General features: G+C 40.8%; 1 protein-coding gene across 1 annotated transcript in view; it reads right to left on the reverse strand.

Moving 5' to 3' along the window:
* kif11 (kinesin family member 11) overlaps positions 1 to 14285 on the reverse strand; it is a 45079-nt gene extending 30794 nt beyond the window's left edge. The window contains exons 1-7 of the mRNA XM_060933384.1: positions 14100 to 14285; positions 13663 to 13792; positions 5789 to 5921; positions 845 to 942; positions 677 to 755; positions 399 to 584; positions 108 to 232 (exon numbers count right to left, since the gene is read on the reverse strand). Of these exons, the coding sequence (XP_060789367.1) occupies positions 108 to 232; positions 399 to 584; positions 677 to 755; positions 845 to 942; positions 5789 to 5921; positions 13663 to 13733 (692 nt within the window). The 5' untranslated portion in view covers positions 13734 to 13792; positions 14100 to 14285. The remainder of the gene's footprint in view (positions 1 to 107; positions 233 to 398; positions 585 to 676; positions 756 to 844; positions 943 to 5788; positions 5922 to 13662; positions 13793 to 14099) is intronic.
* Between the last annotated feature and the right edge of the window lie 5654 nt (positions 14286 to 19939).

A 19939-nucleotide genomic window follows, 5' to 3' on the forward strand; every position in this document is an offset into this window, starting at 1 on the left:
AAGAGAATCACCATTTCCTCTGTAATAAACTCAAACCTCTTAGAATTTCCCCCATAACACCAAAATGGAATCATGGAAGTTCACGCTGATGTAGCTTGCTTTCGTACCTGGAGTATGCATTCATCAGTGTGCTTGCAGTCTTCCTCTTGGCTGCTCCTCTCTCAAGGATCTGATAGACCTCGTTCTTGTTATGTACAGTTACCTCCTCCAGTCCTTTAACAATAACGCCTCTCTTTATACATTTAAAAAAAAGTTAAAGGGGGGGGGGGGGGGGGGGAGAGAGAGAAGAGAGACAAGACAGTCAGAAAAGTATAGCATCTCAAGTAACGTCATCTTTGGTCTTGGTAGCTGATCGTACATCCTTAACAGCTCTGATCAACCATGGTATTGGTACAGACCTTATTCCTGGGGTCATCAAACAGCTGCAGCCTCTCGGAGACATCCGGTGAGGGGCTGAGCAGGTCAAACAGCTCTTCGTTATAGATCTCCAGCAGGGAAACCTTCACTGAGAACTCTGTGCCGTTACTGGACAGCTTCTCAAAGATCTGGTGAAGAGTACGAGGGATGATACCAGCCAGAGGATCCTGGAAGGTGAGAGAGAGCCATAGCGCATCATCAATTATCACCACCAGACTGAATTTAATCCACAATTCTTTTAATAACACCCTAATTTTACCTCCTCCCAGGTGAATTCCTCATTAGGCGACCTTTCACCCTCCATTGTGAAGGTCTTCCCTGTGCCTGTTTGCCCATATCTTAAAGATGACAGAAAAATAAAATACTAAACAGTGCATAAACATCAATTCTGACAAATAACAGACTTATAGTTTGATAGTTCACTCACGCGAAAATGGTGCAGTTATACCCCATGATGACTTCGTTCAATATGGGGCAGACCACACTCTTGTACACATCTATCTGCTTTGCAGATGGACCGAACACCTGTGTACAGGTGAGACAGGGTAAAGATTAACCCTTCCACATTACGGGCTGCATTTGCAACATGCATTGGAAGAATTGTTGCAACTTATTTGCCATCATCTCATACACTACCATTCAAAAGTTTGGGGTCACCCAGACAGTTTTGTGTTTTCCATGAAAAGTCACACTTTTATTTACCACCATAAGTTGTAAAATGAATAGAAAATATAGTCAAGACATTTTTCTGGCCATTTTGAGCATTTAATCGACCCCACAAACGTGATGCTCCAGAAACTCAATCTGCTCAAAGGAAGGTCAGTTTTATAGCTTCTCTAAAGAGCTCAACTGTTTTCAGCTGTGCTAACATGATTGTACAAGGGTTTTCTAATCATCCATTAGCCTTCTGAGGCAATGAGCAAACACATTGTACCATTAGAACACTGGAGTGAGAGTTGCTGGAAATGGGCCTCTATACACCTATGGAGATATTGCACCAAAAACCAGACATTTGCAGCTAGAATAGTCATTTACCACATTAGCAATGTATAGAGTGGATTTCTGATTAGTTTAAAGTGATCTTCATTGAAAAGAACAGTGCTTTTCTTTCAAAAATAAGGACATTTCAAAGTGACCCCAAACTTCTGAACGGTATATAACGCAGATACACTACAACACATGGAAATGAGAATTTGAAAAACTTACACTTACCTTTTTTGGTTTACACTTAAGAGGGCCCTTTAGCAACTCTTTAAATCAGACTTTTTTTAAAATAAGTTAAAAGCCACCCCCCATACACGTTAAATAATCCCCAAATGTGTTATGCAGATATAAAAGTTTAATATTAAAAAAAAAAAAAAAAAAGTTACCGCAAGAGCATCAAACTGAACATACTGAAAATAACTATATGCAAGTCATCTTGGGGTCTTCCTGGCCATTAAATGCAAAAATTATACAAATTAAGTTTGCGTTAAAAGATATCCAATTAAATGATGTGGGGTAAACACTAATAACCAATAAGAGGGGAAAATATTCATATAAAACATTAAGTAACAACTTCCATCATCAGATTACTGACCGCATTATACTTTTAGATAACATGCTCATTGTTCAACAATCAGAACCACTTTATCCTGATTTTCAGGGAGATATGAAAACGCTGAGCAACTTTACTACAGTCAAAAGCACTCTCAATTTGCGTGCGCCGGATCTTATACTTGCAATGTTGAGTGGATGGCAACATGCAGTACATTATGAGCACCCAATATGGTATATTATAAAGGTTAGAGCTTGTGTGCACAATGCTGCACACTTTTCCTCAAAGGGTGCTACATAACAAAAGGGGCAGGACCACCAACTCATTTTCAGTCAGAGGGCGGCAGATAGGTAAACACTGACGATGCAATCATCATAACTTGCTGTGTTCAATTTTGAGTCAACACCAGGGATCGAAATGGGAATTTGGGAGCACTGGCCCATTTGGACCAGTGCCTCTCATGCCCCTTTTCCACCAAAGCAGTTCCAGGGCTGGTTCAGAGCCAGTGCTTAGTTTGGAACCGGGTTTTCTGTTTCCACTGACACAGAACTGGCTCTGGGGCCAGAAAAACCGGTTCCAGGCTAGCACCAACTCTCTGCTGGGCCAGAGGAAAGAACTGCTTACGTCAGCGGGGGGGGGGGCGCAAGACCAACAATAAGACCGCAAAAGATGACCATTTTTAAGCGATGAGAAGCAGCAGCTGTACAAATGAAGTCATCCATTATTATTATTATTATTATTATTGTTGCTGCTGCTTCCATGTTGTTTTTGCTTTGATATTCACGCCAAGGTTTACACAAACGTAGTGACGTAACTGACGTGGCTTCCCTTAGCACCGCGAGCTATGGAAAAGCAAACTGGTTCTCAGCTGGCTCGCAAGTTGAACGAGTTGTGAACCAGCACCAGCCCCGGAACTGATTTGGTCGAAAAGGGGTATCAGAGGTACTGGGCCAAATGGAGTAGCACTGGTCTGTATTTATAATTACAAATTTCAAGCTGATTTTATATATTTATTCATATACACCCATATTATACATGAGTGATCAATTTCAACTGTCCATAAACTTCTTCCTCAGTCATCTCATTATCATCACAATCTTCGAAACCCTCATCATCTATCGGGTCATACACCACATCATGCTGCGCCTCCTCATCATCATCTTCCACCTCCTCATTCTGTCTCTCCTGGGGCTCTACATCTCCTGCCACATACTCCCTCTCATCACCTGCAGGCTGAGCAATCGCATGCTCCGATTGGCTACTCTAATACTAGGATATCAGCTTATATACTGAGTAGAGAAAAACAAAATGGTGGCTTTGTTACCAAGTATTTAAAAGAAACAGAAATAAGGGCCACATACTTGTTGAGCGATATCTGTTTGTTTTGATAGCTGTCAGAAATGTCAAGCCAAGGATTTTTAAACTTCACGGGGGTCTAATCTATCTGACCAATGGCAGTTCAAGTTACATGCGTCTTCACGAGCAGCAACGAAAATGAATGGGAAGAAATGAAACTTCGCGCAGCCATGCTGCATGTAGCGGTGTATACTGCGCACGTAAACAATATGGCGGCGCCTGCGTCTATACCAACTTGACAAATGTCTCAATCTATTGAAATTATCGTTAAAAAAAAAAAGTAAAATAGACTAAGTTCTGCTTAAAATGGGCAAGAATCGTTGATAGAAACCATCGAGGCAGTGAGTAGTTTGATATATAGCATGGCGAACCAGTCGCCCACTCAGTCGAGTACGTCACTAGTTGCTTGTACCCTTTCCAATTCGCATTGGCGAGTGGGCGACCGCCCGTTTTGATCCCTGCAACACTACCCTGTCGAAACTCCAGCACAGTGTAGAAGTAGGTGAAGGGTCAGTCCATGAAATTGTGTTACTTTTCATTGGTCCGGGTTTACATAATCATTTCATCTTTAATTTCCATGATTTAAAGAAATATTTACCAGATTATCCATAAATATTGTTTGAAGAAATAAAATGAATAAAAAATAAAGTTCTCTTTTGAAATAAAGAAATGTGAAACATTTTCTTCCCCTGTGACTGGACACAGATGACACTTTTTTTGTGACATGGAATATTTGCTGACTGAGCTTAAATAAACCTTCATTACTTTCTGAGAATTTCAATAAAATTAGGTTCATGGTACTTGCAATTTAGTTTTACACTCACATAATAAAGTTAAGAAGGTTCTATAAACTATTTAGCTTCGAATTCATCCACTAAAAATAGGTTGTGAACGTAACATTGTGATGTCCTACCGTGTTACGTTAGAAACCAGGCTTATAAAAAATGATAAAACGAGTTGAAATCATGATTGATGTTTTTAATAAAGAATATATTATAAAACGATGTAGGTAGAAAGAAATTTAAACAAACGGCAATAAAAGAAATTATCGATGTTTTTTCTCACATCCTAACTTAGCGTCCACTCACTTCCTGGTTCGTTCACAACCTGCGAGACCTATTTACTCAATCTAGGTCAGCTGAACTGACGCGAGAGAACTTCTCGCCGGATCTCACACACCACAACACGTGCTCTAGAGAAGTGCAGATATAAGTGTGACTAAGTAAAGTAATGAATTCAATAATCTCATTTACCCCATATAGGATGAAACCGTTTCCTGTTCATGACTGTTATTGTTCAAATCTTAGAGATTTTATGAAGTTTGTGAAATACTGGTATTTCATATTTTCAGTGTTTATGATGTTGAACTAATATTTCTAATGAATTCTTATTCAGTGTTAATGTTTAAAGTAAGCAAATAAAAGCAAAAAAAATCAATATTTTTCCTTTATTTTTAAAAGCTTGTTCATGTCCTTGTTACATTAGCAACCGGGTAAATATTTATGGATTTTATCATACATTGTAGAGCAGGAGTCATCTTAACTAAGTTATATTTTCTTATATGGTCAATGCTTCATGGAAATCAAAGTTGTTTTCAGTTGTAAATTGTTTTAAGTGACTCCCTCTGTCACATTTTGGTAACCCCATTTCATGGGCTGACCCTGAACTGAGACGCAGCAAAACTCTTCCTTATGTCATCCGATGGAAAAAGATTAAACATTTCCAGACAAATGTGGTTTGGCTGGAACATCTTTTTAAAAAAAAAAAAAAAAAAAAAAAGTGCTGTTGACTAGACTCACTCTTGGTATAACCTCACTCAATAGACGCACAACTTTGGCTCAGACGGAGTGTAAGAGCTCTACAGAGACTCCAGTTTAAGATGTCTATACAAACCGCTCATTGTGGATCTGCAATCAGACTTCATTCATTCAGATTTAGAATGAAGACTTCACATACAACACACAACCAAATTCTGACTGACCGCAAGTGACCTGCAGAAGGTTTACAGGACTGACTTTCCCCAGTACCAGATTATTAACAAGTCATCAGGAGATGAAATGTCCCGAAACATGAAACCCCACTCCAAATTTTCCTAAGTTGAATTGGTTGCCATGGAAACACAGGAAAATAAAAATCACAGAAATCCCGAAAGGTCAAGGCACAACTCCTCTAGTCACTTAACCATCAGGTTTCATGACATCCCCCCCCAGTCTGAGTTATGCTCCAGAAACTAAAATGTTTACAGATGGACAGACAGAGCGATAGCAACATCCCCCACATTATATGCCAGGGGGATAAAACTTGCATCACACCTCGTTCAATCAGACAGGAGTTTTATTCAGATTGGCCTCATCCAGTTTACTCTACTCAAAACTTTAGGCAGTCAGTCGAATTATTAACAGATTATTCGGACATGTAAAGGTCGCTAGTATTCAGCAGCCTTGCATGACGGGTAGAAATCCACTCCAAAATACGCACCATGTCAAAGGTGTAGCTTTTCCTGGAGGTTTTGTCAGTGACGCCCCCAGCACGGACCGTCACCTCTTTTCTGTTCGCGTCGCACTCCACCACGCCATGCGAGTTAGACTTCCGCTCCACTGCGTTGAAAGGCCTAATAGATAAATAAATAAAATCAATAGCCACAATAAACAAGCCTTTGCATGAAAGCATCCATAAACACTCAAATTTCACAAGTATCCTCCATAAATCTCTCACAATTAAAAGGTCCACAACAAGCCATAAAATATCCATTTTAAAACCGACAATAAACCTTCACCACAAGATATTCAAAATGCATAAGCCTTAATATTCACAAACCTTTTTTCAATACTCCAAATATTTTGTTGTTATTATACATACAGGACACCTTCAATGGAATAAAAACATGTTCTATCCCCTTCTAACAGGTTTCATAGCATGCAATATTATTCGCATATCCTGTGTGTATTAGGTCATTCTATTCAATCGAGAATAAGTGTGCGCAGAAGCATTTCTTTGTTTGCTGGGAAAGAGAAAGATGCATTGAACACCTGAAAGGCTCCCAAAACTTCATTTGATGTTCTTCATGCATAAGAGAAAAGCATAGCAATAGACATTTAAAAAAACAACTGTGAGAGAGAGAGAACATGTAGAATATTGCAGGATTTCTGCAGGCTTGAACAAGTTCAATTTAAGACTTAAGACCATAAACAGGTTAAATTTAAGACTTATGCCACAAAAAAAAAAGAAAATTGGGAGAGCCTGAATTACTTTCAAAATAAAATTTATTATCATTCACCAATGAACTCATTACATCCCTAGGGTGCATGCTTGCATTAATGAGGAACCAAGTTGCAGTGGAGCCAAAGACATCCCGCAAATCACTTGAGGATGAGGCATTCGATTCCGTACGGTTTGCATGTTGTAGCGTTACAGTTCGCACGGAGTTAGCTGATACACCGTCTCGAGATGTGCTTGGACCTGACAACGGTGAACAAAATTAAGTGATGGCATGCGATTGTTGCAGGCTTTTATGGGCAGCCTGGTGCTTCTCCAATTTCGCGTGCGATTCCGGTGCCTTTACACCCAGGGTGCAGAGTTTGCGTGTTCTTTTGCACAATGTGCAGTACGCCTCAAACGGATTGTTTGGTACACGTTTTAACCAGTCTACGAAATCATTGCGTTCAAGCCAGCAGTCGTTAAACTTGCATTTGCCCATTTTGCTACAAACCATGACAATCTCCCTCGCTTCTTTTAGGCTCTACTGTCTAAATGCGCGCGTGCCATGCCCTGTGCATCACCATGCCAACCGGGCTAGACGCCGGATTCCACTGTGTCTCATTTGTAGTTTGCAGCGTAGCCTACTGATACTAAGTAGGCCTTGCCTATATGACTAATTATGAATATCACCAACACATTTAACCAAAAAAAAAGCGAATGGGGTAAATGGACGTAAGGATTTAAGACTTCACAAAATTGCATTTAAGACCTACAATGCAAAATATGCTCGTATTTTAGACTTAAGGCCTTAAATTAGGATTATCAAATTTTAGACTTTAAGACTCCACGGAAACCCTGTATTGGTTGGCGCTTTTTTTTTTTCATAGTAGATCATATATTCCATTCAGCTACTTGTCTTCAACTCCTTCAATATCATGCTAGCTGAATGGAATATATCTGATATCCCACCAAAAAATAAATATCCATATTCATTAAACATAGCCACAATAATACTTCACAATATACTTCCTCTAAATACCCACAGCAAGCCATGATAAGAGCCATGTGCTCTTGAGATAAATACAAAAAACCTGAAGAAATCGTCTTTGGGGCCCCACCTGACTCACATAAAAAAAAAGTCCTATTGCTATTCACACTGAAGAAATTAAACAGGTAACGTCCTATAAATACTTGAGTATGGGTAGATCACTTGCTGTTCTGGAAGGACCACATAGAATACGTTTGCAAAAGAACAAAGCAAAGAATTTACTTTCTTCGTCGTCTATCATTTGGAGCGAGCAGACAGATTCGTCTTTTTTTTTTTAACTTCTGTGATTAGCATCTTGCAGTACTGTAATATTGTTTGGGATGGCAGTCTATCCATGAGCTTAAAAACTAAATTGTCCCATCAAACTAAAATTTGCTCAAAGATTATTGGTCAACACCTTCATATCACCACAAAAGCATGATAAGAATGGCGAATAACATTGTTTCTAATCATAATCCTGTCTTAAATAAGGAATTTCAACTCTTACCATCTAACTGCAGATTCAGTGTGCCACAATTTAATAGGATAAGGTTAAAGCATCCTTTTGTACACCAGGCTATCCTGAAGTTAAACACTGAAATTAAAACAAGGTCACGCAGACGGTGATTGGACATTTATGTTGTGTGTGCTGTTATATGCATTGTACCTGCCTGTTGTGAAACTGCGTGGGTATGTAGTTTGCGTGTACATGTAATGTAGTATTGTATGCCTCATCCTTCACAAATGGAGCTGCATTTACAATACTTTGCTAGGACGCAAGATAAATTTCAGAGTTATCCGATATTAAAGTGTTATCCATCTATAATCCACTATGGACAGACAATATTCACAAGAGACCCTGGATAGAAGAAAAAAACCTGTCACATACACACTTCAATCACAGTGAAATTCATACTCCGCATTCAACCCATCTGAAGCAGTGAACACACGCATACGCGGACACACCCAGAGCAGTGGGCAGCCACACTTGAGCACCTGGGGAACAGTCAGGGGTTAGGTACCTTGCTCAAGAGCACTTCAGTCCAAGGCCGCCCCACGTTAACCTAACTGCATGTCTTTGGACTGTAGGGGAAACCCACGCAGACATGCAAACTCCACACAGAAAGGCCCTTGCCGGTGTCACGGTCTGATTGTGCGCTGGTATAAATTTACCATGCACATGCGCACACCGATTTTTTTTTTCCCCCAGTCAACTTCCGGGAACTCTAAATTTACCATTTCTTGCTGCGATTTTGTACCGAGCATTTCAACACATTTGTGGACTAATAGAACGCAAATTGTGACTACAATTGTGAGATTTGATTATCAGTAGACAAGCTGTTGAATATGGATGAGGAAACAATCATTTCCCAGTCACAAAACGAAGATCAGCAAAACACACCTTCCAAAGAGGCACAAGACCAGCGAGTCGCCATTTAAACAAACCAATATTCATGAAGATAAAGTTCATCATTCCTGGCTGCTGGCTGGTCCTGATCAGCCTACTTCGTGCATAAACTGGAACTAAAACACGGGTCATTCATTCATTAACAGGGGTGATAGCGTTCCGGCACCGCGCCAGATTTCCGGCGTACCGTGGCTGGGGGGAAAAAAAAAAAAATCTAGTTCGCCCATTGTCCTGTGTCATTCTGAGATGCGCAGATAGACAGTAAAGGGAATTCGCATGATATGGAACTAGTGGGAAAAAAGTGCCGTGACGGCACTTTTTTCCCACTAGTTCCATATCATGCGAAGTCCCTTTACTGTCTATCTGCGCATCTCAGAATGACACAGGACAATGGGCGAACTAGATTTTTTTTTTTCCCCCCAGCCACGGTACGCCAGAAATCCGGCGCGGCGCCGGAACGCTATCACCCCTGCATTAAGATAAAGTGAAAATTTATTTGTGGATCAAGTATGAACATAAATCCCATATCATATGGAGCACTTGCATGTGACGTAACAGCCGATCCAGATTGTGACAGACGCCATCTTGTCGGTCAAACGCCATATTTCCGCCATCTACTTCTGGTTCTACCTTTTCTTCTGGAAAACCCTACTATATACAATTCTACTACAACAGCTGCAGCTACAAGCTCTCCCTACCTGTGCACGTTTTTTATGTTTGTATTTTTGCGTGTTGTTCGTCTGTACCGGACTTCAATATCCACTACAACCGTATGGACTTACTGGACATTGGTTTCCAGCAGAAAATGACGGTTTGTAGCGATTTCCATCGCATGCACAACATTCCGGACGAGATAGCGAGACCAGCGGGGTCTCCGTGGATTGTTATCAGAAGCAAAGCGAAGGAGGTGGCGTCGGGAGAGGAAGCAAAAGCGAGGCTGCAGGCAGAGCCTGCCTGTTGACTAAGCTCAGAAAACAGCCACTCAAATCTCCACTGCCAAGCCTCTACCTCTCCAACGCCAGATCCATGGTAAACAAGACGGACGATTTGGAATTACAGCTGGAATTACCGTATTCTATTATCGGCTGGTCAGTGCTATACTAGATACTGATATAAATAGTATTAGTACTCAATACTTAAGTGACTTACCCATCCAATGAGGATAGTTATTTTCTTGTTTACAAGATGCCACATCTGAGTCGCTGACAAATCCTGAATTTCTGTAAAGATAACTGTCCAGAGACTTATAAGCACGCAGTGCTTCACCACTGAACAGCGAGGGAAAGTTAATGATGCAATTATACACGTCTGGGTATTCCACCTCTGGCAGTTCAATATCCACTGACACGGTCGTGAAAACTACGTCCGGTAAGCCATAAGGGTCACTAATCTGTAGATCGTTTATTTTAGACATATATCTAGTTATCTGTTCATTAGAAAAATGAGCCGTGTAGTCCGTCGGTTGAAATTGATCCATTCTGTACACGAGTGCAGTAGTATTCAGCTGTGTTTTTACCGACAAGATGGCGGCTGTGTACTTTCCGGTCACGTGACTGCAAGATCTCCATTGGGCTGGTAAATTCTGACTAGGTCCAATGACCGGAGTCTAATTATACCAGGTTGGTAAATTTGAGAGAATAACTAATTTATTATAATCATGAGGAGTCTTACTTAAACAAAATCAATATTCATCAAGATAAAGTGTAAATAATTCAAGTATGAACATGAATCTCATATTAGGCTGGTAAATTCAGACTAGGCCCAATTATACCAAGTTGGTAAATTTATACTGTGGTAAGGTTAGACCGTGGCTGCGACAGTATAAATTTACCTGGCAAATTCAGACTAGTGGTAAATTCAGACTGTGACACCGGCCACTGGGCTCGAACCCGGAACCTTCTTGCTGTGAGGTGACCGTGCTAACCACTACACCACCTTTTAATACCCACAAAGGCTTCAGAATAATAAAATCTACCTTCTCAAAAGATTCACAAACATTTCATTATAATCATGGACAAGACACATTTACAAAAGAACCTTTATGATCAGGATTATAGTGAATGGCAGCGCTTATCAATAATTCACACCAACCCTTCAGGGTTGTTTTACAATCAGGGTACGCGAGCTAAAAATCACATTTAACACTTATCTTCAATATCAAAAGGCTTGACTAAATAAACTCGGTTGTTTATTGTAGCCCTGTGATAGCTCTATTTACCATGCAAAAAAAAATAAATTTTGGTGATAATGTTATTTTTGGTGAATGTATGGCAATGTGTGTCATATTTAGCAAAATTACTCATGTCATTTAGAAAAAGTGCTTTTTTTTGACCACAGGTAGCTCCAAAAGGGATGCACTTAAATCATTCTTTATACCATAAAACACATTTGGTTGCATATCATTGGAAACATAGTTAAGTTTTAATGTTGAATGCCAGTAAGTTTTTGATCAAATTAGTATGCAATTGGGTCAAAAAAAAAAAAAAAAGTCCTCTCCAAGACGGCTAATTTTTCAATATAAAATAACATACCTAAAATGATCATTTTCATCCTAAAATGTGGTCAAGATATTGGGACATAAATATTAGAGACAACTAACAAAGCTTACAGCCTTATATTTAAAAGCACTATGGAAGTAGTGCAGACCTGGGCATTTTACAGCCCAGGGGCCGCATCCGGCCCTTTGGTTCATTCTGACCGGCCCGCGTAAGGTTAATTAGAAATTACAAAATAACTATTTTCTAATTTTACCTCATGCATGGACTGAATGTGCATTGCTTTTATTTTGAAGTTGTGTTCAACAAAAACGCAATGCGCGCGACATGAACAGGACATGAAATCCCACGAAACCTAATCCCGCGATAACTACTTCCGTAATTTGTCCAGACCAACCACAAACTTGTACGTCATCATTCAAACGGTCCAGCCAACCACATAGTGTGACGTCACCAGCAGGCGCCGGAGCCTGAGCCGATCTGTAGATCTGATACCGACACCGAATCGACTGATCATCTGTCAGCTGTGCTTCGCATCTCCACCTCAGACATTCAACCTGACTGATGCACTCGTTAAAGACCAACAGAGACTAGATTTCTCACTGAACAAATAAACTGAAAAACACCAAATGAGGTGATTAGACTACAAATGTGGGCATTATTATAATATGATGTATCTTGCTTGATATTTGGAGTAGAAAGACAATATTGTGATGTCTTTATTGTGTTTTGGGGTGAATGTGACTGAAAAAAAAAAAGGTACAAACATTCACATTTTCTTAACCATTGTTTTGGGAAATTTTCTTGAATAAATGACATTTTTTGTAAGGCAACCTCGTTTTTTTCCATACTCTTACCAGTCTTAGCAGCTTGTAAAAGGGTAATTCCATGTAAATGTCAACCTCACCATGCAAAAATAAAGCAACATGTAATACATCAAAACCACTCCCAGAGATATCACCTAGGCCTGTATTTTACAGATGTGAATAAGTTGAACCAATTTGTAACCAACCTAATATGTCACTGTCAGTCTCTCTTATAATGTAAACCCCAAGCTAAAATCAACTTTGATCATGTACAATTCTATATTATTGCCACAAGCCACAGAAATGTATGCTAAAATCCACAAAACAGCAAAACAATAGCCATCCTAAATATTAAAGAACTTTGATAGTTTTAGCTGATATTTAGAGAGTTTTTCAAAGGGTTATGGTGGTTAAATTGCTGATTTTCTAAACATATGCCATGTCTATTTCAGACGCGTCACATCCATAACGGAATTTCGTCACATCCGTAACGCTGACTTTTCCTTCCGAAACTCTGCATGAAATACAAAATATTTTAAACAAAGATTTTTTAATATTCACCTTGGACCCCTCTATCAAACGGATATCTCCATTTCGACATTAGGTTTACAATTTCACAGAGTTTGATAAAAATGTACAGTCACCCAAGAAAAGTGATACTTTTTCTGTCACATCCATAACGCATCTTTTATTGGCATTTTCTGGCATGCCCTAGATGTACTACGGGAATTGTTCTTGTTCTATCACTTCTCCAGTATGGTACAGCCTTAAAATATGCAACACCTGTTTAAATACTGGGAGACAATAAAACATGCACTGGGTCATTTGTTGCCATTTTGAGTTCAAGTGTCACGTCCATAACACTGGAATTGCTCAAAAGCAAAATGTTATTTATTGCTGTATATAAAGAAATACAATTAATATTATGCAGAATTTAGTTCAGCCTTTTGGTCCGGCCCTCCACAAAATTCTGTTTCTCATGTGGCCCCATGGAAAAAATAACTGCCCACCCCTGAAGTAGTGGATTCTGAGTTGTCAAAAAAAAAAAAAGTCCTCTCCGAGAATCACTTCATTTGTTTCTCCCATCTTATAGCAGATTACACAAAACTACCATACACACATAAAAAAAATTACCTGAAATCTGTTCTTTAACTTGTCCTTCACTTAAAAACTGGTACAAAAACCAGTTTGAATCTATTTTAATTTTGAACCCCTGTGACACAAACTTTGTACCCTGATTGTAAAACAACCCTTCAGTAAATATCCACAACAATTAAATCACAATAAATATCCATTACAAATCATGGACATAGATAGAGTCTCACAATAAGCCACAACACACTCACTAAACACCCATAAACACACACTGAGAGAATCATAAACACTAAAAGTTTAAAAAGAGTTGGAGTAAAATGTACCTGCATCTCACCACCACCTGGATGTTTCGCCCCTTTTCCTCTTTTTTGGTCACCGGAATTGGATTGGACATGATCAGAGACCGTCTTCTGGATAGATCCAGCTCGGCGATTTCTTTTCACTGATGTTTTCCTGTCACAATTTTCAAAAACTTAGTGTCTTAGACTTCCGCACCGAACTTCTGCTAATTACCTCATGAACGTTACCTACGCAGCTAGCTAACATTATTCAAAACTTTCTCAACAACTATTACCTAAATACCACACAAAACTTCTAAAACTCCTCTCAAGTTTACCACAGCTAAACTTCGGGTGAATTTGTTAATTAGTTAAACAACTAAACTAGCTGTTATTTTAAAAATGGCGCCCATAAAGTCACTACAGCTAATTTAAACGGTGTAGCTACAAGCTAGCTATTAAAACTAGCTCTAAAAACTTACTCAACAACAGACCCCGCGTTGGTGTCGCATACAGGGTGAGGGGGGAAAAAAGACCAATAAACCGTTTTAAACAAAATAAAACCGCACTATTTTTCTTTTAAGACCGGCTTCACGCGTATAACCACAATCCCTGACTCCAAAACTCACTCACTGAAGAGACACAACCCGAAGCGGACAGTTAGCTGAATTTGAATGTTGCGCCGCAGTAGCCGTGAGCCAATCAGACTACGGCATTACCCTGGACTGCAATATTATTGGATGAAATCGCGGAAAAGAGGCGGGTCCGTGTGGCACTACAGGAGTTATGATGAAGGACCGTTGGCTTTGTTTACGAGTTTGTTTGTTTGTTTGTTCAGTGAGTGAAGGCAAGATTAGAGTTTATCCGTTGGCGTGTTTAAACTTTTTACACACAGTGAAACACTCCTGTTTTACCCTTGTAAAAGGAAATTGTAATTTGTAATCAATCTTATGAATAATTTTATTAAATAAAATAAAAAGCTTGGAAGTGACACTTGGTTTGATAGCTTTGTTATTGTTTGGGTCAGAAACCAGCAAAAATCTGGGGCCGATTTAAATTAAATGATATCTCTGATATCTTTGAAATAGGCGGCACGGTGGTGTAGTGGTTAGCGCTGTCGCCTCACAGCAAGAAGGTCCTGGGTTCGAGCCCCGTGGCCGGCGAGGGCCTTTCTGTGCGGAGTTTGCATGTTCTCCCCGTGTCCGCGTGGGTTTCCTCCGGGTGCTCCGGTTTCCCTCACAGTCCAAAGACATGCAGGTTAGGTTAACTGGTGACTCTAAATTGACCGTAGGTGTGAGTGTGAATGGTTGTCTGTGTCTATGTGTCAGCCCTGTGATGACCTGGCGACTTGTCCAGGGTGTACCCCGCCTTTCACCCGTAGTCAGCTGGGATAGGCTCCAGCTTGCCTATGACCCTGTAGAACAGGATAAAGCGGCTACAGATAATGAGATGAGATATCTCTGATGTCTTTGAAATATTCCCACGGCTAAAATTTTACACCTATCTCCTGCACCCTGACCTTCAAAACATGGACTAGGAACTGAAACATACATACATACATAACCACTTATCCTGTATAGGGTCACAGGAGCCTATCCTAGCCAACTATGGGCAAGAGGCAGGGTACACCCTGGACAAGTCGCCAGATCGTCACAAGGCTGACACATAAAGACAAACAACCATTCACACACCTTCACGGTCAATTTAGAGCCACCAATTAAAGTGCATATCCTGGACCAATTTAGTGTTTTTTTTTATATGAAAGTATGTCGCTTTCAGGCGGCACAGTAGTGTAGTGGTTAGCGCTGTCGCCTCACAGCAAGAAGGTCTGGGTTCGAGGCCCGTGGCCGGCGAGGGCCTTTCTGTGCGGAGTTTGCATGTTCTCCCCGTGTCCGCGTGGGTTTCCTCCGGGTGCTCCGGTTTCCCCCACAGTCCAAAGACATGCAGGTTAGGTTAACTGGTGACTCTAAACTGACCGTAGGTGTGAATGTGAGTGTGAATGGTTGTCTGTGTCTATGTGTCAGTCCTGTGATGACCTGGCGACTTGTCCAGGGTGTACCCCACCTTTCGCCCGTAGTCAGCTGGGATAGGCTCCAGCTTGCCTGCGACCCTGTAGAACAGGATAAAGCGGCTAGAGATAATGAGATGAGTCTGGAGCCAGATTGATCCAGATTCGTGACGTCACGTGCGGATCCGCCAGCAGGCTGAGAGACCCTGTATGGGTTCAGTGCACAGTCTGTGTAGGCCAAGTTTAGCAGCTAGCGATTTTGCATTGAAATTATGATAGTTAAAAGCTTCAGCTTCTAAACCCATGGATTCATGTATCAATGCTCATCTATCTATTGTTACAGTGCCTTGAAAAAGTATTCATACCCCTTGAACTTTTTCACATTTTTCCACCTTACAAACACAAACTTAAAAGTTTTTTATTGAGATTTTATGTGATAGACCAACACAGAGTAGCACATAATTGTGAAGTGAAATGAAAATGATAAATGGTCTTCAAAATTTTAAACAAATAAAAATCTGAAAAATGTGCATTAGTATTCAGCCCCCTGTCCTCTGATACCTCTAAATACAATCCAGTGCAATCAATTGCCTTCAGAAGTCATCTAATTAATTAATAGAGTCCTACTGTGTGTAATTTACTCTCAGCATAAATACACTTGTTCTGTGAAGGCCTTAGTCGTTTGTTAGAGAACACTGAAGAACAAACAGCATCATGAAGACCAAAGAACTCACCAGACAGGTCAGGGATAAAGTTCTGGAGAAGTTTAAAGCAGGGTTAGGTTATAAAAAATATCCCAAGCTCTGAACATCTCAAGAAGCACTGTTCAATCCATCATTCAAAAATGGAAAAAGTATGGCACAACTGCAAACCTACCAAGACATGGCCGTCCACCTAAACTGACAGAGCGAGCAAGGAGAGCACTGGTCAGAGAAGCAGCCAAGAGGCCCATGATCACTCTGGAGGAGCTGCAGAAATCCACAACTCAGGTGGGAGAATCTGTGCACAGGACAACTATAAGTCGCACACTCCACAAATCTGGCCTTTTTGGAAGAGTGGCAAGAAGAAAGCCATTGTTGAAAGACAGGCATAAGAAGTCCCATTTGCAGTTTGCCAGAAGCCATGTAGGGGACACAGCAAACATGTGGAAGAAGGTGCTTTGGTCAGATGAGACCAAAGTTGAACTTTTTGGCCTAAATGCAAAGCGCTATGTGTGGCGGAAAACTAACGCTGCTCATCACCCTGCACACACCATCCCCACTGTGAAACATGGTGGTGGCAGCATCATGCTATGGGGATGCTTTTCTTCAGCAGGGACAGGGAAGCTGGTCAGAGTTGATGGGAAGATGGATGGAGCTAAATACAGGGCAATCCTGGAAGAAAACCTGTTGGAGGCTGCAAAAGACTTGAGACTGGGAAGGAGATTCACCTTCTGGCAAGACAATGACCCTAAACATACAGCCAGAGCTACAATGGAATGGTTTAGATCAAAGAATATTCATGTGTTAGAATGGCCCAGTCAAAGTCCAGACCTAAATCCCATTGAGCATCTGTGGCAAGACTTGAAAATTGCTGTTCACAGACGCTCTCCATCCGAGCTGGCTGAGCTTGAGCTATTTTGCAAAGAAGAATGTGCAAAAATTTCAGTGTCTAGATGTGCAAAGCTGGTAGAGACATACTGTACCACAAAAGACTTGCAGCTGTAATTACAGCAAAAGGTGGCTCTACAAAGTATTGACGCAGGGGGGCTGAATACTAATGCACACCACATTTTTCAGATTTTTATTTGTTTTAAATTTTGAAGACCATTTATCATTTTCGTTTCACTTCACAATTATGTGCTACTCTGTGTTGGTCTATCACATAAAATCTCAATAAAAAAACTTTTAAGTTTGTGGTTGTAAGGTGGAAAAATGTGAAAAAGTTCAAGGGGTATGAATACTTTTTCAAGGCACTGTACATAAATCATATTTTTTCTAATTACTATTATGTATTTATATATTTCTTCATTTAGAAGAGTACTGGCTACTGTAGGAGAAAGATTTCATAAGCTACACACATGGAATCGGCTAAGCAGGGTTGTATAGACATTTAACGTGTTTGACAGGTCCCAAGATCTCAAGCCCTGACACGCATGTCCCTTGATACATGTGAAGTAAGTGTATTATCGCCCAGCGCTTTCGTGTTGTTTACTTTTGTGTGTGCCAATAAATAACATTATCCGTGTACCACACAAACACAGGAACACCTAATTTAGAGTATAGTCTCTCTTATTTCTCACACTGGTAACAGTCAACTTGTGAATTGTCGATTTTCTTGGTCTTTTTCTCGGCTCTGCTTGGTCCTCGGCTTCGAGGGCCTCAGTGGATGCGGCACTTCGCCTTCTGTCAGGGGAGACGAACACGGCTGGCTTCTTTGGTGACGCTGACACAGATGGAGACAGTGTTGCTTTGGGCATTCTGACAGATGGAACTGCGTTTTTTTTCAGATCATGTTGCTTCTTGAAGCCCATTTCCCACTGCAAATAGTTCTCAAAGTCATCGGGTTTTATGGAGTGAGCCCCGGACATGATGCTGTGGTCTGTTGCATGTTGCCAGTTTTTCCGGGTGCCTCGCATGAAGCGCTCCCATTTCTCTCTCGTTGTCCGGTCTTTTGGAAAACGATGAGTACTAATCCCATCAAGATTGGTGTTGCTACACCCTCCTACGATACATCCGTTAACCATTTTAATAATTATGCGATAACGTTGAAGAAATTTGCAGAAAACCACCAGGTCGTTTTCTCAGAAACAAATGCTGACATGGGATTCAGAAGGAGGCGTCCCGCACGTGACATCACGAAAATCAATGTTTCCTGGGAAATCCAAATGCCAAGTTTTTTCAGAGGCGGACGAATTTGCCTCAAATGGCTTGATTTCAACTGAATTTTTCTGGTATTGCGCAAGATTAAAAAAAATTGCACAAAATGCAAAATGTGACAGATATTTGACCACAGTTTAATATAAAATAAGAGAATTACATTGATCTTGCTCCTGAATTTACCCAAGATGTGCCCTTTAACCTAACTTGATGTCTTTGGACTGTAGGGGAAACCGGAGCACACCCACACAGAGAGAACATCCACACAGAAAGGCTCCTGTCAGCCACTGGGCTTGAACCCAGAACCTTCGTGCTATGAGGCGACAGTGCTAACCACTATACCACCATTCCGCCAGAACCGAAACATGTTACCAAGTTTATGAAAAAAATCAATAAGCCTTTGCATAAAGACCATTGCAAGTACCAGTGGAAGATGAATAATAAAAATAAGCAGCAGCCTTTATTTGTCACATACACACTTCAAGCACAGTGAAATTCATCCTCTGCATTTAACCCATCTGAAGCAGTGAACACACGCACCCAGAGCAGTGGGCAGCCCAGAGCGCCTGGGGAGCAGTCAGGGGTTCAGTACCTTGCTCAAGGGCACCTCAGCCCAAGGTTGCCCCACGTCAACCTAACTGCATGTCTTTGGATTGTGGGGGAAACCGGAGCACCCAGAGGAAACCCACACAGACACAGGGAGAACATGCAAACTCCACACAGAAAGGCCCTCGCCGGTTGCTGGGTTCAAACCCGGAACCTTCTTGCTGTGAGGCGACCATGCTAACCACTACACCACCGTACCACCCGACTACACCACCGTAGTGGCCCAGATGTGCAGCTGTTTAATTAAACTGTCTAATTTCTATAACCCTTGTCTTCAACTATGGATACATAAAAATATTTAATTATTTTTTTTTCCAACACTATATTTTCTGCCTGGCTTTTCTGATGAATACTGTCACAGTACAGAGCTTTCCACAATGATCGATACCCCTAGTAAAGATTAGAAGTAGAAAAAAATCCACCTTTTTGGTGAAGTTGCTTCATCTCACGCTGAGAAAAAGGAGAAAAATCCAACCTTTAATTGAAATCAGTTTATTCAGAGAAAAACAAATGCCTCAATAAGAAAATAATTATTTAAAAAAAAGTGCCACTATTATTGTCACCCCTCCATTTAATACCTTGTACAACTTCCCTTTGGCAGTAAAACAGCACCAAGTCTCTCCAAGAACATTTTATAAGGTTGGAGATACTGAGTAGGGCATCTGAGACCATTCCTCTTGATACAAGCTCTCCAGATCATCCAGCGTCCTCAGCCCTCTTTTGTGCTCTCTCCTCTTCAGCTCAGCCCATAGGTTTTCACTGGGGTTCAGGTAGTTCACTTTCCAGAGACAGCTCTTTTACTACTCACCCAAAGCCCTTCCCTTTCTGACTATTCGCAACAGTTCTCAAG

This window comes from Neoarius graeffei, chromosome 11 (assembly GCF_027579695.1).
Source record: "Neoarius graeffei isolate fNeoGra1 chromosome 11, fNeoGra1.pri, whole genome shotgun sequence".
In the NCBI taxonomy this organism is placed as follows: Eukaryota; Metazoa; Chordata; class Actinopteri; order Siluriformes; family Ariidae; genus Neoarius; species Neoarius graeffei.